Source organism: Cynocephalus volans, chromosome X (assembly GCF_027409185.1).
Source record: "Cynocephalus volans isolate mCynVol1 chromosome X, mCynVol1.pri, whole genome shotgun sequence".
In the NCBI taxonomy this organism is placed as follows: Eukaryota; Metazoa; Chordata; class Mammalia; order Dermoptera; family Cynocephalidae; genus Cynocephalus; species Cynocephalus volans.
In genome coordinates this window covers 50,242,099-50,266,385 of record NC_084478.1, presented here as the reverse complement: position 1 = coordinate 50,266,385, position 24,287 = coordinate 50,242,099, and the positions used below count along the sequence as shown (strand labels likewise).

General features: G+C 34.4%; 1 protein-coding gene across 1 annotated transcript in view; it reads left to right on the top strand.

Annotated features, from left to right (window-relative positions):
- CFAP47 (cilia and flagella associated protein 47) overlaps positions 1 to 24,287 on the top strand; it is a 578,552-nt gene that overhangs the window by 63,848 nt on the left and 490,417 nt on the right. The window contains 8 exon segments of the mRNA XM_063084619.1: positions 2,261 to 2,477; positions 2,791 to 3,032; positions 10,115 to 10,245; positions 13,776 to 13,898; positions 15,123 to 15,254; positions 17,098 to 17,175; positions 20,413 to 20,557; positions 23,095 to 23,189. Coding sequence (XP_062940689.1) covers positions 2,261 to 2,477; positions 2,791 to 3,032; positions 10,115 to 10,245; positions 13,776 to 13,898; positions 15,123 to 15,254; positions 17,098 to 17,175; positions 20,413 to 20,557; positions 23,095 to 23,189 — 1,163 coding nt within the window.

The following is a 24,287-nucleotide window of genomic DNA, read 5'->3' as shown; positions in this document are numbered from 1 at the left end:
TAGCTAATAGCAGTATACTGTATACTTGAAATTGCTAAGAGAGTAGATTATAAGTGTTCTCATCATAAAATATAACAATGAAAAATAAAATAATAAAAGAAAAAAAAGAAAATGTGGTGTGTGTGTGTGTGTGTGTGTGTGTGTATACACACGTATACATACACATATAATGGAATACTATTCAGCCTTAAAAAATAATGAAATTCTGTCATTTGAGCCAATGTGGATGGATCTGGAGGACATTATGCTAAGTGAAATAAGGCAGACACAGAAAGATAAATACTGCATGATTTCACTTACATGTAGAATCTGAAAAATTTGAACTTAGTAGCAGAGAGTAGAATGGTTGTTGCCAGAATTGGCAGAAACAGGGGAAATGGGAGATATTGTCAAAAGATACAAAGTCTCATTTAGACAGGTTTAATAAGTTCTGAAGATCTATTGTATAGCCTGGTGACTATAGTCGACAATAATTTATTGTATAATTGAAAATTGCTAAGAGAGTTGATCCTAAATATTTTCACCACAAAAAATAAGTGTGTGAGGTGATGGATATATTAATTAGATTGATTTAATCACATCATAATGTATATGTGTTATATCAAAACATCACATTGTGCATAGTAAACATATGCAATTTTAATTTGTCAATTATAACTTTAAAAAGCTGGAGAAAAATTATCATGAGTCATATGTTTCCTTCCTCATAGAAGGAATCATAGGAAAAAATACCTGTGACCCTGGGGAAAGCAAAAAATGTCTTAGGTATGACATGAAAAGCATGATCCATAAAAAAAAAATTAGATAAATTGGAATTCATCAAATTTAAAGACTCTTGTAAAGATATTGATAAAAGAATAAAAACAATCCTCAAACTAAGATAAACTACTTACAAATTATGTATCTGATAAAAGAATTGTATAATAAAACTTTCAAAACTCAATTTCAAGAAAACAATAACCAAATTTTAAAAAGGGCAAAATATTTAAATAGACACTTCATCAGAGAAAATATATAAATGGCAAACAAGCACATGGAAAAATGCAAAACATCATTAATCTTTAGGGAAACAAAATAAATCCACAATGAGATACACAAGAAATTGATTAGATGACTAAAATTAAGCAAACAAACAAACAAAAAGATCTGACCATTTAAATTGCTGCTGAAGATGTGAAAGAACTGGAACTCTTATACACTTTTAGTGGGAATGTGAAATTATCCAACCACTTTAAAACAGTTAGTAGTTTTTTATACATTTAAATATACACCTACCATGTGATCTATCCATTTCACTCTCATTTATCTAGGACAAATGAAAGCATATATTCAAACAAATACTTGTGAACAAATGTTTATAGCAGCTTTAGTTGTGGTAGCCAATAACTGGAAACAATCCGAGAGTCAATCAACAGGTGAGTAGACAAACCTAATTGTGATGTATATATACAAAGGAATACTCCTTAGTAATATAAAAGAACGGACTATTGATTCAAGCAAAAAGTTGGATGTATCTCCAGGGAACTAGGTGAGTGGAAGAAACCAGAGAAAATTGGTACATACTTTATGATTCCATTAATATAAAATACTAGAAAATGCAAATTGATCTACAGTGATATAAAGCAGATGCATGGTTGTCTGGGAAGGAATTATATGGGGAATGAGAGGGAAGGAATATAAAGGGACACAAGAACACTTTTAGAGTGATGAATGTTCATTCTTTATCGTGGTGATTGATTCACAAGTGTATAAGTATGTTAGCACTAATGAAATTCTACATTTTAAATATGTTTAGTTTACTCTATATCGGTGGCAAGTAAATTAAGCTGTTATAAAAGGCAGGGTAAGACTTTATGTTTTGATATAAAACCTTTGGTATTTAAAAGGGAAAACGTAAAGTAACAAGTCTAGAAAAATGACCAATTTCTCTAAGTTCTGGTTAAGTGAGCTAAATAATTGTATCACTGAGAGTAGAGAGGATGTTGGAATACTGCAAATTAATATGCTAAGATAAGTTATAATGAGTGCTTATTTTGCCATATCATTTTCCATATAGTTAAGAATATATTTATATTGAATTCTGGTCAATAATATTCAAACATCAAATTATGGTCATTTAAATAAATGCCTTGGTTAATAATTTTTATATCTGTGTCATTTTTATACAATGTGATTAAGCAAAATATATTTTGAAAACTTAAAAAATAAGTGAACACATTTGTCAACATTAAACTTAATAACTCTCTTTTCATTTTTTCAGGGCCCTCTGTCCTTGACTTTGGTGATATTTGTGTGAACTCTACAAATGCTCATCCACTTCATATTATTAATATGCTATGTACACATATTTTGATTCAGTTAGATATTAATTTGGAAGAACTTCAGAAGACCAACCAATTTTCATATGTGATTCCACCCACATCCAGTACTTACATTTCAGTGGTATTTGAATCTCCCACCATTGGAAAATTTTGGAAGTAGGAATTATTTTTGAATTTCTATTTGTTAGAATCAAAGTGTCCTTTTGTAAAATATGTATTTATTCACCTAAATAATTGTATATATTATATTTGGTCCCCAAACTTAGAAATTATATGTGCATCAATTTATAGATTTGTAGATTTATATTTCAGTGGTAATCTAATTATCATTCATAATTACCTTGAAGTATCACATACTAAGAACTAACTGGATGTTAATCAGTAGTATATGTATTTTTACATGTAACTGAATTCTGTAATCACAATTAACAATTATCAGTTAAATTTAGACGCTTTTTTTGTGTTACAGGTCTTTTACCTTTACAGTGAACAACATACCCAGTGGACACATTCTAGTGATGGCTGTTGTCCTGCCGGTAAAACTTGAGCTATCTTCTAATGAGCTAGTATTGAGACCACAGGGTTTCTTGATGAAAACATGTTTTTGGGGGACAATAAGGTTGTATAATCGTCAGAATTACTCTGCCAAATTTGGATGGCAACCAGTAAACACAGGAAGAGGGATGGCATTTTCCATTCGTCCAGCTAAAGGTAATGGTTTATTCTGCATTTTTTATTCTGCATTTTTGATTTGTACATTCATTCATTCATTCATTCATATGTTCAGGCACTAATCATTTATTGAGTGTGTAATATATACTGGTGCTAAGAGCATGAAATAAATCTGATACTGCTATCGGGAGCATTTGTTTTTATGTACATAAATATTATTTGATAATGTGGATTGTGTGTGTGTGTATGTGAGAGAGAGATAGAGGCGAGAGAGAGAGAGAGAGAGAGAAAGCAAGAGACACTTTAACTTTAAGAAACTTCTCTGGATGACAAGGTTGTGTGGCCTGGGAAGTCTAAAATTTGCAGGGCAGGCTGGCAGACTGGAGACCTAGGGAAGAGTTGATGGCTCAGTCTTGAGTCCAAAGGCATTTTAGAGTCAGAATTTATTTTTCCTAAGGGAACCTCAGTCTTTTATCTTAAGGCTTTCAATTTATTGTATGAGGTCCACCCACATTATGGAAGGTAATATGCACATTAATTAATTTGCTTATGATAATAATTACACAATATATACACATATCAAGTCATGTTGTACACCTTGACTATATACAATCTTTGTCAATTAAATATTTTAAAAAGTGCACCGATTTAATCATTAATCACATCTAAGAAATACCTTCACAGCCAACATCTAGACTGATGTTTGACCAAACAGTTTAGCCCCACAGCCTGGCCAAACTGACAAATGAAATTAACCATCACAGATACTGATGGACAAAGTAATTTTCTGTTTAGTTATAGTTCGATAATAATGATATGATTCAAATAACTTATATTTTTGTTACCGGCAACAGGCTCGGCTTGCCCTCTCGCACTAAACGAATGACCCAAAAGTCCAAAAGTTGATGCAAGCATTAGAAGCTTTATTCAGATAACGAGCATATGGGGGATGACCAGGCTAAAATCATCCTGCTTCATGATGCCTGTTCTGGGGTTTATAAAGGGGAAGAAGGTGAGGTAAGGGTTTTGTCCTGCAGGCCACAGGGGAGGCTGATCATGGGATCAGCAGAGGGTCTGAGTCAGATGTCAGGTTCCCATGATGGACTGGGTGCTTTGGTATTATGGAGTCTGCAGTTGATGGACTGGTCAGCTTCAAACCCTTGATGTTATTTAGGGGTCAGAGTTCTTATCTACTAGGGAGAGCTCAAAGACAATAATCTCAGTCAAGCATCACGGGAACATAAAACTACCTCTAACTAATGTGGATGCAATTTTCCTTTAAGCAAGAAGGTGAGTTAATAATCAGCTAGGGTGCTTTGCCTTTCTCTTGGAATTCCTTTGTTTGCAGTTGATTAAAAAGGTAAGAAAAACAAGCAAACTTAGTTTCAATTCTTAATTGTATGTGTGCAGCATCTACAATAAATCAACATAAGAGGGTGTAATGGGAGATAAACAGAAATAAACTTTTGAGAAGGATACTCTTGGGGCATGATTTCATCCCGGGTCAGTTTCAGCCATGTGGTGGGTTTCTCAATTCCTCTACTAACCTCAAGGAATTGATGATTATCAATCAGTTCCTAAGTTAATGGCTAACTGAAATTTTCTGCTTGGTCCCAGTTACCCAAAAGATGGCCGTTTTCTGGCTAAGATCCCTTTCATTTTGTTAGATTGCAAATTCTTTTAGCAGGATCTGCAAATTATTTATAGTAAATATTTTATACAGCTAATAAAATCCAATTAATAAAATTAAGAACTTACAACTGTCACTTAAATAAGAAAAATTTTAATTAATAGAAAACAGTCTTAGATTTACTATTTTTGATGGCCTCCCTGTATTTGTTAAACACCCTCTTAACCTTGTTTCTGCAGTTCCCTGGAATCTATAATTCCACACATTATACCTGTCACAAAATGAACTTTGGTAATGACTAAACTGTGTCTTATCTAGTAGCCTGTCAAATTCAGTGCTGTGAAGACCTCATTAGGACTCAAGCTATTATTTACGGAAATAAAATGGCAAGTTAGGAGTTGAATGATCATTATGTGTTTTATGTACATGTCATGCCTTTCTAGTCAGATGGAAAGATCTTTGTATCTGTGGTGACTCCAACAATGCCTTATAACCAGCTGAAGTCCAATTCTGCATGATGGAAAGTAAAACAAACTTTGGAGTCAGATAGACCCGATTTCAAAACTAGTCTCAGCTTCTCATTAGCTCAGTATTATAAATTTGAGCACCACTTAACACTTCTCCTGGTCTTTAAAACTCTTATTTTTACAGGGGAGATTTTGGCATTTACTTTTATTTTCTTTGGGTTGCTCATGGCACCTCATATATTTTTTTAAGCAAACAATCATCAAGGCACAAAAACACAAATATTTAATTTCATATAAAAGAGTAATATTTTTATTTGTTATTTTTTCCATTTTTTATTTTAAAAATCTAATTGTGGGATAAATATTTGTAGGATACAGTGTGTTGTTTCAATACATGCATGTACTGTACAGTGATTCTATTAGGGTAGATAGCATATCCATCCTTTGAACATTTATCTTTTGTTTGTGGTGATTACAGTGAAGATCCTCCATTCTAGCTATTTAGAGACATGCAATATAGTAATATCAGCGCTAGTCAGCCTAGAACACCAGAACTTACTCTTCCTATCTACCTGTAGTTTTGTTCTGGTTAATCTTTGCTCCCCCGCCCCGCCCCCCCCTTCCCTTCCTGGTCTCTGGTAACCATTATTCTACTCTCTGCTTCTATAAGAACTATTTCCTTTTTTCTATTTTAAGAATACAAGTGATAAAATGCTCAAATGTATTTCATAGAGCATTGAAATATTTATAATTTGTATTAAATGTGTAGATTTGCTTATGTGTTTCTCAGAGTATTCATATAATAATTACTCACTTTTATATTGTTTTTGCTTCTTTGTAAATAGAAAGTGACTTTTTTACCAAGTTATTTTTCTTATGCTATATTGGTTTTGCATCCTGGATAATGCGTTTAATCATATGCCTTTCTCTATGCTTTTATAAACTAACATGAATAATTCTAAATTAAAATTTATGCTGTGTTTGTCCTTTCTTCCTGACTTATGATGTATTTCAGATTTGCATTTGAATAGTGGATATTGTAAGGGGAGACTGTAACAGTGAACTGATATCTTCAGAGACAGAATTCACTTCTAATCAGACTTCTATGGTTATTGTTTATGCTTCTGCATTTTTTTAATATTTGTAGTTTTTATCCATACTAAAACTCTGAGTCATTCAATCCTTGAGCTAGGCTTCAATCTGTTCACTCTCACTATCTTTCTCAGTTCTCTCACTCCTTGGCCATTTGTAGTACCTGCTTTACCAATCCTAGTTTTACTCAATCCAGCCATCTAACTTTTCCCTGGCCCCTGATGCACATAATATTCCTAGAGGAATATTTCATACTGATTGGAGAGAAAAAAATTCTCCTCAAGCTGACTTGTCAGCATGGATATATTCCTTTTACTGCTTTCAGCTCTTCTCAGGGTGCTCAGATAACTTTATTTGTAGCATTGAATCTTCTTTGTTAAGGTTACTTCCCACCACAATCTCCCCCACACCCTACCCTTTCCCTGTACTGTAATTTGACTTTACATATTCCCCAGTCGTTGTCCTCCTGCAGGGTTCCTGCTCATCCTTCATGTCATAATTCCAGTGCCACCTCCATATAATGAAGTTTCCTTTACTTTCTAGGGCTAATTTAGGTCCTCCCCCCCTTTCCTGCTCCCATTATGTATTTGTTATGTCATCTATAATTATTTGTCTATACCTGTCTCCTAGAGTGATAGACATTGCTAACCCCCTATCTGATATCCATTCCCCTTCCTAAGAGGATCATCATTTTGTTTTTGTTCTGGGCAGAAATGTTCTTATCTAGAAAACTCTTTTTCCCAGCCTCTTATGCCAATGATATATGTACAGAAATTTCTTTTGGTTCCATCCTCGTACTATGTGCACAGAACTGTTTAAAATGGTTTTACATATTTCAGTTAATTTAATCCCCACAACAATTCTCCAAGTTAGATACAGTTGTTATCCCCACATGTGATTAGGCTGAGTTATGGAGAGATTAAGTGAATTGCCCAAGATGAAAGCTAGTAAGAGGCAGATCTGAAATTTGAGCCAGGGAGACTGACCTTAGAATTTGTGCTCTTTCAACCACTGTCTTATAAGATGCTTTTCCACACTGAGGAAGGCCACATAGTAAGAAATGATAGTATAGGAAACTAGAAGGAGCATTATTCCTTGAAGGCATTGCCAGCCTTTTAAGGCAGCCCTGGAATAACTATCCCTGGGCATCTGATTGCAAAAGATAAACAAACCACTCTCCACCTAATCCACTGTAGTAGGATTTTTTTGTTATTTACAGCCAAATATAATCCTGATGGGCCCCCACTAGACTATTAACACGTCCATAACCAGCTCTCTTCTTTTTATAAATTACTGTGGCTAGCATTCAAGAATATTCAAAATATCTGACACTGGGTGCTTTCTGGGTATTACACACTATATTAATCTCTTTACATGTGTTATCTCCTTCTACAGTGTTGGGCTCTTTTATCTTCCCATAATTCTGCAATGACTATGTCAATTGTAGAGCTAGGGCTGGTTCTGGAGCTCATAGACCCCTCAAGCCCATTGTCCAGACTGGGTCAAAAACCCTTCACATGCAGGTCTATGAGGTAGGTAACTGGAAAAAAAGGTCCTTGAGGCCTTGGTTGAAGAAAGAATAGTCTTTATTTCTGCACACACATGACTAGGGGCTAGGCAGTCCAAAGAGAAACTCAGAAACTCAACTGCTACTGGAAAAGTCCGAAGAAAAACTGAGCAGCAGCCAGCAAAGTAAACATGAGCTCTGCCGGCCAGTGCTGCTTCACAAACTCTCTGAAGAACACAAGAATAGCAGCAGAACTAAAAAGATACATTGGTGCACATGTGCACTAACTCCATCCACACACACAATTTGTTTACAAAGAATGTGTTGCACCACACCCAACTGGACCTAAGGTGAGGGGGCCTGACTAAACTATTCTATTTTCCCAACATATGGCCACTGCAAAAGTAGGAGATAGGCACTATCTCCTTTTTAAGACTGAGGAAACTGTCATCACACGAGAGTCAACTTTACTCAAGGCAAAGTTTGTTTGTGATGGTTGCTCATCTCTCCTATTTAATATACTATGCCCTTGAATCTCAGGGGCCTCTCTTTTCCTGAAGGAAGAATTCCTAAGTCACTTTTTCCATTAAGTACTATTTTCCTTACTCTGAAAGACATGGTGAATATAAATCAAACAGCTTACACTGAATGCGCCTATCTCACAGGTTCTCAATATGTTTAAATAATGGAAATGAGTTAATCAAAAGTTACATCTCTATGGATATGTACATTTCAAAAAAAAGTCTGGTAATGGTAATTCCTCCCTCTGAAAGATGAATGAGTGTCTGATGTTGAATTTCAGAATGTTGGGAAACATATGGAGAAGGCAAGTTTTTCAGGGATCACAAATGATTTTCTACTGACGATATTTAAAGCCATCTCTAATCCTAGTGTTTACTTCATTGATAAATTTTCTATTATTTTCCAAACATTAACATATTTTTGTCATATATTTTGTTTGCCTATTAAAATTGGAAAATCAGGTATGAATTTTAGATTTTAATCAAACTCTATAGGTCTATACTTTTAACATTAAAAGGAAGATAAATCAACAGGTCAGATATTTTTTTAAAATATGTTTATTCAGTAAATGTGAAAAACACACTATCTTTCCTCTACACTCTTCCAGCACAATTATCAACACAGAAGACCAACTTTTGACTTCTATGACCAAATGTGTGGGGATGTGTCACATCTAGCAAGCAAGCAATCAATTCCACAGTGGACACCAGCTGGGTGTCTTCTAATTTAATTCCAACACTGTCTACCTGGAGATAGTGTCACGTTGTGCAGGGTGAGGGCTCAGTCCCTAAGACTGTTCTCCACTTCAGATCCCAGTCACAAGTCCAAGCCTTTGGAACTTCTGACCAACCAGCTATAAATCAGTGTTCCCACTACCCCTTCCTTGTGTTCAATTAGCTTACTTGAGCAGCTCACAGAACACAGGAAAACATGTACTTATGTTTACTGGTTTATTATAAAGAATATTACAAAGGATACAGATGAAGAAATGTGTAGGGCCATCTAGGGAAGATTCATTACATAAGTATGATTCAAGCACAGCCAACTGTGTAGAAATGTGATTGGACAAAACAGGTATGATCTAAGACTAACAGACTGGGTGGGGCAACCCAGCAAGGCCTGTTTGTTCAGATTCTTCTTGACCTCTCTGTGCAGCATTCCTTCTTCCCGGGCATGGGCACCTCTTTAAATGGAGGTCTTGTGACCTACAATCAGCTAAGGTAGGCTAGAGAATTTCCTGCCTTCAGGAGAAAAAGGAGCAGGTGAAAAGAAGATAGGAGAAGGTCAGAGAATAGCATGATACCAGAACTGTGGATGAAAACCAACATATAAATATCAATGTCAAACTTAGGAATAGAAAGTTGCAACCTGATTAAGAGTCAGAAACTCTACCACCTGAGATAGGCAAGGGGACTTACAGGAAATTTGTTTAGATTACATAAGTTATTTGTCAGATTATCTCATTGGTTAGTTAAACAAAGAAGTTTTTAATCATTAGTAAAATGGGGCATTGGTGTCAGTGTGCAAAGAAAAGCTATATCCAGAGTATCCTATAAATTAGGTCAGTCTCCTACTATTGTGCACTTTTGGGAGTACAGATGTTTATAAAGGAACTTAGTTCCTATACTTTCTTTCTGGATCTCAGATTTCACCAACAGTTCAACAAGGAGTTAGCAGTAGAAAATGGAGTCACTGATGTCAAGCTTGGAATATCACTAAGCTCACAATACTCATTTGATAATCTCTCGCTTAGAATTTCCCTTCCCTATTTTTGGAGTTTCATTTAATAATTTATTGTATCAAGCCATTACATTTTTAGACCAGCTATTAGTTTGGATATTAACAAAAAGTAAATGTAATAAAAAATGGTAAATGTCTTATTTTCTCTCTATATTCTCTGTAGGCACTGTTGAACCATATGCCTCACTGGAATGTGAAGTAACATGGCAGCCAAGTTTCAGTTCTCCAGAAAGGGGAGAATTTATTCTTCATGTTGATGAAGGAAATACATTGACACTAAAATGTGTTGCACATGTAATTATTTTCCTTGGACTTGATTTTTATTTTGAGGAATATAAATTATTTAGGTATACATATGTGTGTGTATGTTATATCTATATCTAAACATATAGATATATGTCTATATCTATGACTAGATATAGATATAACATTTAAAAACTGATTTTTTCATGCAATACTTAATTAACTAAATTGTCTTAGCTCTTTCATGGAATCACTTGTGTACCATAAATGAAAACTTTGATGAAAACTGTGTTGTGTTATATAGAATTAACTCAGAATTCTAAGCCTTTTGTGCCAACAATATCAGGTTGTTGTTAGAGCCTCTATAAATATGTAATACCATCATGGGAGCCAAGTGAAATTAAATTATTTTATTAATAGGGACCAAAGAAAAGATAGGGAAGATTATATTTTGCATTGCTGTTGTTTTAGTAGTAATTAATAATTTAGTATGAAATGGATAATTTAATTTACATACCAAGGAGATACAGAATTTTTTATTTTTTATGGAATATACTTCTTATAATAAAAATGTGAGTAAAGTGAAAGCTACAGTAGGTAATTTTAACTTTCTGTGGTAGAGCCCTGAAGTCCTTAACTTCATGACTCTCAATAACCAAGAATTCACTTTAATTATATACCAAGTAGATTAATTTTGGTTTTGAACTTCATATAAATATAAACAAACCATATATTCTCTTATGTATGGCTTCTTTTGATCATCATTGGTTTTGTGGGGTTAGTCTATGCTAATATATGTGATTGTAGAATATTCATTCTTGTTCTGGAATAATATTCCACATGTGACTATGCCATCACTTATCCATTACATAACTGATAGGGATTTGGTTTGTTTAGCTAATGTTTAGCTGATATGATAGTGTTTCTATTCACATTCTTGTAACTGCTTTTTGGTGAATATTCACATACAGTTTTTTTTGTTTGTTTGTTTTTTTGTGACCAGTAAGGGGATCGCAACCCTTGGCGTGGGGTTGCCCACACCGTACTCAGCCATCCCTATATAGGACCCGAACCTGCGCTGGGAGCACTGCTGCGCTCCCAGTGCCACACTCTCCTGAGTGAGCCACGGGGTTGGGCCCGCACACAGTTTTTTTTTGTGTGTGTGTGTGACCGGTAAGGGGATCGCAACCCGTGGCTTGGTGTTGCCCGCACTGTGCTCAGCCAGTGAGCGCACTGGTCATCCCTATATAGGATCCGAACCCGCGACGGGAAGCCCCGCTGCGCTCCCAAGCGCTGCACTCTCCCGAGTGCACCACGGGGCCGCCCCTGCACACAGTTTTTAACTGTTATTTACATCATTGTGTTTGGCAAGTTTACTAATATAAATTTGCCCACATACTCACCCCATGATATTTTTTCTAGTAGATGAAAGATGAGCAATTTAAGCAATGTAGTAATTTAGACTTAACATTAATAGTAGATAGCATTTATTGAGTAATTTCTGTGTCAGATGCCATGCTAAATGCTGTTCATGTATTATCTAATTTAATCCTTATGACAACCGTATGAGACGTTTACTGTTAACCCAACTGATGGGTGAGGAAATGGAGGAATAGAGTGATTAAGTAAATAATACAAGTTAACAATTATAATAAATGTCTTAGTTGGAATTTATATTCAGGTCTATCTCCCTCAACAACCTTTGCTGTTACCCTCTGTGATAAAATTTGCTTTCTGTTTTCTCTACACAAGTATTGGATAAGAATTAAACTCTGATATATGAGAATTATGAATTAGATTATTTTGGGTAAATTTTTGAAGCCCTTAAAGTTAAGTGAACTGTAAAGTGTTGCTCTTAAGAAGGCAAAGACTGAGGAGCATGAAGTGATTAAATAAAATGTTTATTCAAGGTTCGTCATTCATTTATGAAGGACTGACTGACTTGACTATTTCTTCTTCTATTAACTTTGTTGGAAAATTTATTACTCCAAATACCCAAATCATGTTTTTCAAATAATTAAATAATTATACTTATGTATTAAAATCTATGACAATAAGAAATAATAATTTAAAGATGAAGACACTAGGGTCTGGTATAAAGAGCACTGAATGAGGAGTTGGAAAACGTGACTTCTAGCTCTCCTTGGCTACTGATTGCTTTACTGTAGAATTGGACAGGTGGATAATACCAACATTTCCAAAAAGCGTTCTATGATCCTCTAGTTCTGTGAGGTGCTTTGTCTGAGATGAGGATGGGGGGTGTGGTTCTGTACCCAAGGCTTCCCCTCAGAGAGGCAAAGTATGCATTATCAGCACATTAAGCTCTATAAGAAGATTGCTGGTAGGAGCATGCCTGAATAATTTCATTTGGCACCACGTTTCCCATGCTTAGGTGACACTCGAACTCTTTTCTTTTGCAGAATACATAGTAACACCCTGTACATAGTTGGGTAGATGATCTCTAAATCCCTGTCAGTGATTAACCTACATGTCTCTAGGTCCTGGATTCACTTCCTCTATTGAATTATCTTATTCTGTTTGCCTTTCCAAGTTTGGAAGTATATTTTAAATACAGCATTCCATTCTATTTTCCTTTTTCTTATGCACACCACAAAATCTAACAACACTTTCTTTTTAAAAAATCATCATGAAGCTGAAAAAACTTAGTTATATTACAGACGTGAAAAAAATATTTTTATAGCTGCTTTCAATACTTTCTTCTCTTTCCCAATGAGGAGTATTGACTTTACTTTGTTCATAGTAAGGAGTTTTCAACTGTAAAGAGACCACACTAGATTGATACATCAGAAATTACATATGTTTGTTGAACTGTATTTATTCATGCTTGGTGGAGCTGGTGAATGTTACTGAATCATTATATAACTTAGACAAAATACTTAATCACCTTAGATTTCAGTTTCTTTAGCTGTAAAATGTGATAATACCATTCATCTACTCATTTATCGATTGTTTTTTGAGCCCATACTCTGTGCTAGGCCCAAGTAGGCTCTATGTATTCAAAAGCGAATAATAGAAACATAGTCTAGCTTCCCTCTAGGGACTTTCTGTAGTGATAGACCATAGTGGAAATGTAAGTAAAGAACTAAGGTTCATACTGGGCACACAATAATTTTATTATTACCATTATCATCACCATTATTATTACCACCAAATATCTATATTTTTTAAATGGAAAAATAAAAATACCTAAATATCTAAATTCTAAATATCCAATTATTATTATTACAACCAAAATGTCTAAATAAAATATCTTCTATAACATTATTACTCTATACTGACTGAATTATCACAGATTTATTTTAAATTTAGAAAAATAATATAATTCATTGAACACTTTTTCATCAAAACTAAAATATAAAAACCTGACGTAGGATTTATTTTGCATGTTAGAACATATTTAATAAAAAAATTTTTTTTTTCATTTTCTTTTAGTAATTATACTTTTGGTTAATATATATTTACAATTAAAACACTTCATTTTTGTGACCAAAACAATTCAACAAAGTATTTCATTTACTATTATGTCAATTGCATTTTCCCTTTCCTCCTCTCATTATTAGATTGGACATACCATGGTCACATGTTTGGAGCCAAGGATACTCTTCAGTGATAGCCCTCAAGGTTTAACAACTTGGAGGAAAGCCATTCTTCGCAACGTAGGACAAAACCATGCTTATTTCAAGGTAATATATAATTTTGGTCATTTCTTATTTGGATCAGATCACATTATAATTTTGAATCAATTTTATTTTTTATATATTGATTTACACTGATTTTAGGTATTTTCTGAGATTTATCAGAGTACAGTTTATCTAGTCTGTCCATTTAATTTCTCATGAAAATTGTTTCTCTCACTCCCTTCTTTATTTAGTCTCTCCTCTTCCCCCTTAGTTTCATGTTATTTGGTTTTATTGAAAATAAATAGATGTCTAAAATTTTTTAAAATATACCTTACTGATTAATGTTACAGTCCATATTTAGTTACATGTTTTTCTTTCTCTCATTTTCACTCTGTAGTCAGGCCAGTATAGTAGCAACTGAGACCTAGATTGAGGCCATTCTGAAGATGGTCTATTTATAGGTGTTGCTCCTGATTCAAATGAAGAAAGGAGCAAAGTGGCGATAGGGATTTTTTTCTTTACTGAAAATATATTAAGACTCCTTAGTAGTGGTAATAGAGGTTAGTGTTTGAGATCTTTTATTCAAGCTTTATACATTGATGTATCTTTTTCTGCCCAAATAACTCTTTGGCCAAAATAAACAAATGAGGAGACTGTTTTCTACTGTGCTCCTTCAGAATTAGTTCTTACCTTGGTAGTCTGTTTGTTCTCTTATTCCCAAAAATATCTTGACCAATTTTCCTTTAAATTATTCTGGCTTAAAGTATGGTAAATAGGCCTAAACTGTCCTCTAACAAATCATACCATAAATCCTTACTAAGTTACTTATAACTTTTTTGAATATGGTAATGATATCTTAGTTATTAGGCTTTCTATCAAGGAGATATAAATGAGATTACTTCATCATCCTGCCTCCCCACTAACTTTGCTTTCAGTTATTATGATCAGGGAAATGCAAACTGCCAAAATAGTATCTAGAATGTTGTCATCTTCTCAGATATATCTCACCTTTGTATGTTTCGCAGTCTTGAAAGCACTTCAGGTAATAAACTTCATCATCCTATTTGAATGTCACTACTGAAGGTTTTGTTGGCTGAGTTAAGGTTACAATTCCTTGCTGTAGTTCAAACTGTATGTCTGGTATTTTGAAACACCATTACAAAATTATCTCATGTCCTGTGACCAGAGATCCTCTTTCTAGGTAGTAGTGTGGAACCTTTCCTATTAAAGCTTTGAAACAGTAGCTATAAAGGATAATGTGGCATTTCTGCAAAATTTCAATTACAGGTTTGTGACGAGAGTCTTTTGCCTGCCATTAATATTGTTCCATCACAAGGAATAATTCCAATTGGCGAGATAACTGTTCTGAATATCTCTTGTACACCAACTGCAGCAGAAAAATTTGAAACAAGAGCAAAGGTATGTGTTTTTGTACCTTATATATGTCTATGCAGATTTTTTGGTTGTTTAAAATATTTATAATATTAGACATAATGCAGTAACATGCGTGTATGTTTATTATTAGAAAACTTGTTTTAATTATTTTTTGTATTGGGACTGGATTTTAAAGTTAGGACACTGAAGGCCACATTTTAAATTTTCTATTATTCCTCTAGAAATTGAGTTAGCTCTAAAGAAGTGTAATTTTTAGAGATCTAAAAAGTAAGAAATATTATCTATATAAACTAATGTAAAATTGTGTAGCAGAACTTGGAGGGGATTTGCAGAAGATATTTTTGGCGAAAGTTGGTAATAGAAATTTCTTCTAAGTTGAATTGGATACCTTCCATCAATATGAGGAACATTTCACTTGAAATTGTAATGATATTTGACATCTCTGAATTCTGACAAACCCTCACTAGTCACACAGAAAGGAATGGCTTTTTTTTCATTGCATTAGTTAGGTGGCTTAGGAAAAATAATCAATTTTCAAATGCTAATTATAAATAGTTTAATAACAACATGAATTGTACGCAAATTCTATGTGATGTTAATATCTATATTTTATAGAACACTTAAAAGTATTTTCCTGCTTTATGTCCTGGGAATTATGTAAATGAAAAGATATTACCTTGAATTCATTAAACAGAATACATAAAACATGCAAGACCCACTCTGTATAATATTTCATGTCATTTTAAAACTCAAGGAATGAATGCTCTTGATCATCAATCTGATGATTGACTATGTGCATTAACTCACATTAAAAAACAATATGTACACTATCATCAGATCAAAATGAATAATTTATATATATTTCCCATTTTATCCCTTAATTTACCATAACAAGAAATTATTAGATAATATGTAGCTTAATGTAATGAACACCTATTTGCTTGACTCAAATAAATAACTTAAGAATGGTATCTTATTTTTATAAACATATGTGTTGAAAGACATTTATAGATTATACATTGTGATATATGATCTGAGATTTGGGTAGAATATTTTTTAGCACAGTATTCTGGGAAAAAAAAAATATGGCCACCAAAAATATAGATATTACTAAAAGTAAATCTCACTGTATTTTAGAGGAGTATGAGTTTTTCTTTTTAACAAATCTTACTTTTTTAAACATTATAATATAATAAGACTCACTTATTCATCCATTTGACATTCACATTATGCACCAATCTCTGTTGTACATACTAGGGGTGCAAAATTGAACAAGATAATAAGGGTCCTTCATCTCAAAGAGCTTACAAGCTGTTTGGGGATACACAAAACTCAATAAATAATTAAAATACGTTGTAATAAGTACTGTGATTGAGAAATGCAGCAGGCTGAGTACACAGGAGAGGTATACAACCCAGGCTTAAAGTATCAGGGACAACTTCCTAGGAGAGGATATATCTAAAAGACACCAAAGTTAAGAATCAGCCATATTAAAGAATGACAGTGGGGTGGAGGAAGGGAGGAAAGATATTTAAGGAAGCACAGACAGCATGTGTTCAAAAATTTAGCATGAGTTGATTATAGACTGCATGGAAGGTAGTGGCAAAAGATGTGCTAGGAGACCTGTGAAAGATTTAGGTTATACTGGGCCTTATCAACAACATGAAAAAATCTGGACTTCATCTTAAGAGTTAGGAGTTTTAACCATGGAGATTTCACCATCAGATTTGCCTTTTTCAGAGGTCACTTTGAATATAAAGCAGTAAAGTGGGGCCAGAAAGATTGAATGCAGAGCTGTTAGTCTGGTGAAGATATCCAGGCTATTTTAATGTGGTTTCTACAAAGTTTTATATTTCTTCTAATTAAGGTTGTTATTCGTCGTGCAAATGTCATAGACCTTAGAATTGGTGGATCCGTTGAGATTGCTGATGTTGAAATCAATCCAGTGAGTATGTTACCTATTTGTGTGATAAGTTTATGAATGTGGTGATTTTTATTTGTTATATGTCTCTAGTCAGCCCATTTATGTTTAAAATGTTTTACTATGTATTAATATTTTTATTAAAAAATATGTAAAATTTTTAAAATAATAAAAATTAATATATTGAATATAAACGTAAGTGATGAAACAGAATATTGATTAAAGTCTTAAGAATTCACCACTGAACTTAAGATGCAGAACACTACCAATACCATTAAAATCATCTGCAGGCTTCATCATGATACTATTACTCATAAATAATCACTTGCCTATGGTAACACCACATACTTATGAATGCCTTAACCATTTTTATTTAGTTTAGTTTGTTTGTTTTCCAACTTTGTAACAAAAATGTACTTTTTGTAGTCTTTGGTGAGTTACTTTTAATTGAACATTGTATTTCTAACATTCATCTAAACTGTGTGTAAGTGTACATGATTCATTGTCACTACTGCATGATAGTGCTTTGTGTGGACATACTATAATTTATATACTCACTCCATTGTCCATTCTATTAAGTGTTTCTGTTTTTTTTGTTAATACAAACATGGTAGCTGTGAACATTCATACACATAGCTTCAGAGTTACATATGTAAGAGGTTCTCAAAATTGCTCCACATTTCATTGCTGCACAAATTGTACTGTCAGATTTAATTTTTACCAATCTATTGAGTATAAAATGATATCTCACTGTGGTCTCTATTTGGATTTTCTTAACCACAGTCACATTTATTTTTTGAATTATTGTCTTTACCCCTATAAAAGTTTGTTCTACAATTGATAGAGTGCACTTCAATAGGCGTGCACACATGCGCACATGCACACACACAAGCACACATACACATACTTTTTTTCTGGCCAGCCTTTCAATAGTTAGATCTCGTCTTATCTATCCAAATATACTTTCTCTGATTCTTCAAAGCAGGCCCACATGCACCTTCATTGTGACATTTATGCAATGTTACTGTAGAGGTACCCCCCAAAAGTAGATTTCTAAGCCCCTTTGTTTAACCTTACAGCTGAAATGTGCTTGCTTGTAAGGGACCCCTAAGAGCTAGTTCAGTGCTAACAGTTGATTGCATCTCTGGCTTCTGTAACTCCGCTGCTTGCCTGTTTCCGAGAAGCTGCCTGCTTGATCTACAAAGATCCCCTAACAACGTTTCCTGTCTCTGTAACCCTGCTTGATGAAGCCCCTCACCTGCTTGATGAAGCCCCGAGTTTGGGGTTACTCTGCCCGGATACAGGCAGAGCCAATGAAAAAGCTTGCATGCTTACTCAAGAAAAGGATAAAACCCCTGTTCTCCCTCCACTCACTGCCCAGGAATTCAGAACATGAGTTCACCTGAGGCCCGCTAGCTAACGTAATAAATCTTCTGACCACTCCATCTCTCTGAGTGTCCAACATTTCCTTGGAAACCTTTTGGTAACATTACAAACATCTTACACACTGGGTTATCTGCAGTTTTGTTTTTCTCTCCCATTAGTATTGCAACACCTAGCACCATTCTAGGGCTGAATTAAATTGAGCAGAAATTGATGGTAAAGAGGTCAGCCAGGTGCCTAAGGTAGAGCTCATTGCTAGTCAGCACTTTATTGGCATTACCCAAATTCTAGGGTTTGGCTTTAAGTTATAAATTCCTAACCTCTCTTTTATTCAGTGGTGAAGGCATGATAAGTCCAGATAGACTGACAGATACTAAACTAGCTTGTCCAAGGCTATGGTGATTCCTGGAGATTAAACACTGAAGTATCCAGGTTTGGATTTTTATTACGATGGTGTTCCTCCTTTAAAAAAGATTAGACAATATTGAGACTCTTATTACTTTATTTCCTCATCCTAAAGTCATTTGGGACATACTTTGAACATTTGGTACAATTTAATAATTTAAATATTTTATCAATATGTATTTATTGTGTTGGATTTTAAACTTAGATGTCTTTTAGAAATAATATTCTAACTTCAACAGATATTTTCAACAACACGTTTATTAACTGCATAGCGATGGCATTGACTATGTGTCTTAACAATAATTAGGAAACTTTATCCAAATGAGCATATAAGCAAGGCCAGAATGGGATAAAAGGAGTGTTTTTTAAAAATATACAAAGCGCCAAACTTTCCTTACTCATTTAGGATTTTAGAAATTTCACATATAGACCTGAGTTGATATTTTAAATAAAAAACTAGAAGTCATTTGACCTTATTACTGCATTTTACTCAATATTAGGACACTCCTGCCTCAATCTTTTAATGTTATATGTAATTCTTTTACTAAGGAGCTATAGGGTATCTATGATAATTCTTTCACAAGGGAGAATCTTATAGAGTTTTGTGGTGTAGGCACATGCCCAGTATATGAGCTAGAGTTCAGACACATTCAATAAACATTCCTTATACAGTTAAGGTAGGTGTCAGATAGGTGTTGGAGATACAAAAATGAATAAGACCTAAGGTCCAGTAGAAGAGACAGATATGTAAACAAATAAACAGACTATGTGATGTAACAAAGTAAGTAAATATAAGAATCAGAAATAGTCCTGAGGGCAGTGTGATTAGTTGTAGTTTATCTATCTGGGGTGTGATGGATGCATAATATTTTATCAGTCAATTATAAGTTAGGGAAGGGCTTTCCTGATAGAAAGGACACCATGATAAAGACATAGAAGGGTTGGTTGGAAATGACAAGTCATGCAGTTTGCTGAAATATTAAGTGATAGGAGGAGAGTGGAGCTAGTTGTAGCTGCAACATGAGGCTGGGGAAGGTCATGGTGAGCTTTGTGAGCCCTGCTAATGCTTGGGCATTGTCCTATACATGGAGGGGAGTCATCAATTTTTAAGACAGGAAGTTATGTGATCATATTCTCAGTTAGTTTAACTATGGCTTAGTTACACAGGGGAGAATTTGAGAATGTCAAATCTAGAAACTAAATGAAATGTGATGACAGTAATTTCATACAGATACAATAAGAGTAAGATGTGAGGAAGAGGCAGAATTGATGGGATTTGGTAACTGATTATATACAGGAGGTAGGGGAGAGGAAAGAAAACATGACTAATTTTTACTTAGTTCTGCTTTGCAATGAATAATTTCCTTGAAATGAATAATCTCCTTGATAAACATAACAGTACAATTTGTAGCTTACATTTTTTTCAAAAACTACTACTGTATTTTCTAATTATTATTTCCTTTTTCATTTTAGAATGTTTTTAATTTCAGTGGTACCTATATAGGTTCTACTCAGATTATTCCATTTGTAGTAAAAAACAAAGGTATAACACGTGCCAGAGTGGAGTTTAATCTAGAAAACTTTCCAGATTTTTCAGTGGATCTTAAAGACAAATCAGGTATATATTTTATAGTGTAATGGTACTATTGTAAAGGCAAAACAGTTTTAAATTGCTCTAAGGTGTAATTTTTAAACATAATTTAAGTCAACAGCAGTTATTCTTAAATATTTTCAATGACTCAAGCCATGGTTTTCTTTTACTATATAACTCATTATAGTTTTATTCCTAGAAATACATCAATATTAATATAAGAGCACTTTGGTAATATGTGACATATAACTGTGCTTATTGTTGGTTTAATATAGTAAGTTAAGTATGTTATATATGAGCATATACATTAATGAAAATAAAGTTATTGTTAGATTTAAATGCTCAAGAATTTTAAATAAATATTTTTAGAGAGCTCTGTCTATGTTTACTCGTGTATTAGATATCTTTATGTTAAATTAGGTTTGAACAAAATATAAGTGCATTTCATCTGTTTACTCTGGAGGTTGGCAATCTAAGGTCTGTGGGCCAATTCTGGCCTGACACCTGTTATTATAAATAAAATTTTATTAGAAACAGACACATACATTTTTTTTGCATATTATTTATGGCTGCTTTCATGCTATAAATGTCAGAGTTGAACAGTTGTGATAGAAATCATAAGGTTCACAAAGCCTAAAATATTTGCTCTCTGGACCCTTGCAGAAGTTTCATAACCACTGGTTTAGTAATTTCATCTTTAATAACTATTTGTTGAATCCCAGTTACTGGCTAGATACTAGACTTTGAGTCTGTAAAGATAAATAAGACATTTTACATGTCCTCAAGATGTGGACAGTAAGTTTGTCCATCAGGATCTCAGTAGTAGACAGATGACTCATTTAAAGGGTTTAACTACAGAGGACTTAATGAAGGAATCATCTATGGAGGTTGGGGTGGGGTTAAAAAAAAAAACAACAAGGGATGGAAGCTGATACCACCTCCAGGCCTGAAGGAGCAAGAAGAGAGAAGATGTTATGGAATTCAGTGAGAAGTGAAACTATAGAAGGGGGACCAAATTCATAAGAGCCATAGCTATACAGGAATGCAGCCTTTGCCACAACTGCATCCAAGGCAGCATGGAAGTGAAGGCATAAATACTTTGACTTTTCTCTCACCTCCTACCCTGCGATATCTTGCTAGTGCCTCTACTTGATGGAACCCAACCAGAGGCAGAAGATCAAGGGAGCCTAGCTGATTTAGTCTGTAGATGTCACGAAAGGACAGAACAGAGCACAGAAAGATGGCTATTGGATCTAGGTGACAAATGGAAAACCTATAATAGTAGGAGAGATGGACAAAGAATCAGGTTATTACCATATAGCATGACAGGTGATATAAACAAGTCTAAGCATGATGCTAAGCAAACATATTCTAAGGAAAAACGAGCCCAGACTCAGAAATCAGGAAAGATTTCTTAGAGAAGTTGATGCCTAATCCAAGTCTTGAAGGATGAAGAGGTGATACATAAGCAAAGGAGATATGTAAAAGAATGCAAGAAAAGGCCTAGAAATGAGTTAATATGGTAAGTAGTTCAGTGTATCCAAACAATAGGCGGACAAGACTGGAGGAGCAGCTGGGACCCAGGTTACCAAGGACCTTTGTGGACTTTCATCTTAGTGGTTAGGGAGCACCATTAAAGGATTTCTATCCAGGCAATGACATGATTAAACTTGCACTTTACTAATTTTCCTTTGGAGCAGAGTTGAGAATGTGCTGAGAGAAAGGTGGGGGTGGGGAGGGCAAAACCAGAGATAGGGAGACCAGTTAGACATGGTCTAATGGGTGAGGAGTGAAAGCCTGGACTCAGGTAATGAAATGATGCTGGGGATGGGAAGGAAGGGAATACAAAGGTACTGTGAGATTAGAAATGCTCTGACTTGGAAACCAAGTGGACATGGATGTTAGGGAAGAGGAGGAAGTCTCCAGTCACTTCCAGTTTTTGACACTTAGAGGTAGATAGCTGGAGGTACAGTGCATAGTTGATGGAACACAGGAGGACTAGGTTTGGGTGGGCATGTATAGATTTTAAAATTTCTGAAGATAAATTTCAAATATCTCACCACAAAAAATAATGGGCAAGTGAAGTGATGGATATGTGTTTTTCTTCTTTGTGGATTTTTCGAGACATTAGAGCAGGTCTGAGTCTTCCCTGATCTATCTTCACTGGAAAAGGAGTCTCCCAGTTGTTCTGGGACCTAAGATTCAGTCAATTACCTGACCTTTCCCGTTATTCCTTTCCACATTCATCTGAATATGACTGCGATAAGCTTCTTGAAAACTGGAGTGTTTTTTTTTTTTAAAGTAAGTTTACTATCTCTTTTGCTGATTGAATGTATGTTTGTCACATGTTTGGCTGTCAGTTTTGCTGATTAGAATCTTGGCATGAAGAGTGATTCTTTACCCAGCAACCTTACGGCAGCCCTGTATAGATGTTTCAGTAATTGCTTTTTGACTGTTATGATGATATTGACGAGGTTTCTCAAAGTTCACACTTCCACATGAAATAATGATGTTATAGACATGTGTCTGGCTCTATTTTACGTGTACTTTTTCCTGTCTTATAGGGAGATTCACAGACCCTGCTGTTCCTTACATATATTCTTTGGAGTTAGAAGAAAATACATCTCTGGAATGTGGTGTATCATTTTCTCCCAAAGAAGTAAGTTCAGCTTTTTATTCCTCATATTACTAGAAAATAGTGGAATTGCAGATAATCCTAACTAAGAACCTGTCAAAGATCATCAAAGTTCTGTTTGTAGTGGGCTTCTTTCTGACTTGTGATCATGCCTGAGTATACCCTCAGATTTAGTAAAATAATTGCTAGAGGTCTCTGGCTCATGCTTGTAGAGCCCCTCAAGAGGTGCAGAGGACACACACAAGGGACCTTTGATTGTGTGGTTTTTGTTTCATTCTCTAGAAATTCAACATATGGCATGCTGTGAAGGAGAGAAAAGTGTAGGCTAACTGAGAAATCACTTGTATTTCAGTCAGCTTGTGTTTCGTACTTATATTTGAGTGGTGAATGCTTAATGCTCTTGGAATCACTACCTAAAATTACTGAAGACATGCTCTGAAGATTTAGGAGGAGTTACTATGGTACTGGTTCTTTCTATATTGTCCCCTTGAGGTTTAGAGATTTTAAAAATCAAGAACAAAAGCAACAAACAAAATTAAAAGATAAATAATCTTTCTTGGAATGATCTCAGAAGGAATGGGTACCACTGGCCAAGTTTCAGCTCTGGTATGATTTTGCTTCAGAGGTTCTGTAACAAAGTCCCAAGGAGAGAGCTTCTCTCCACCCAGGATATGGAAGGGTGTGTTACTGCATCTTTCCAAGCAAGAGTCAAAATTCTATACGGCAATCAGTATAAGATTCATACGTGTCAAGAAATTTTGTTTTTTAATATTCCAACATAGCTAGAGAATTATAGAATAAAATTAACTAAGGGAAAGTAATTAACACAATAAAAGTTTATTAAATGCTACTAAGTACTATCTTTAACAATCCATATTTTTGGTAATGTTACTTTTACTGAGATTGAAATCTTATTTTAGGAACAATGACAGCTGTTATATAGTTTTCAGAAAGAAAAGTAAAGAAAGTTTAAGGACAAGTTCAGGTGTTAGGAAACGATAAACATTAATTTTGCCATTCTTAAGTAGGGTACATCAGTTGGGATATGTTTTGTGGGTTTAGTGTACATATGATTCACAAGGAGTGATATTGTCTACAATACTCATTTTTGTGTCTGTTTCA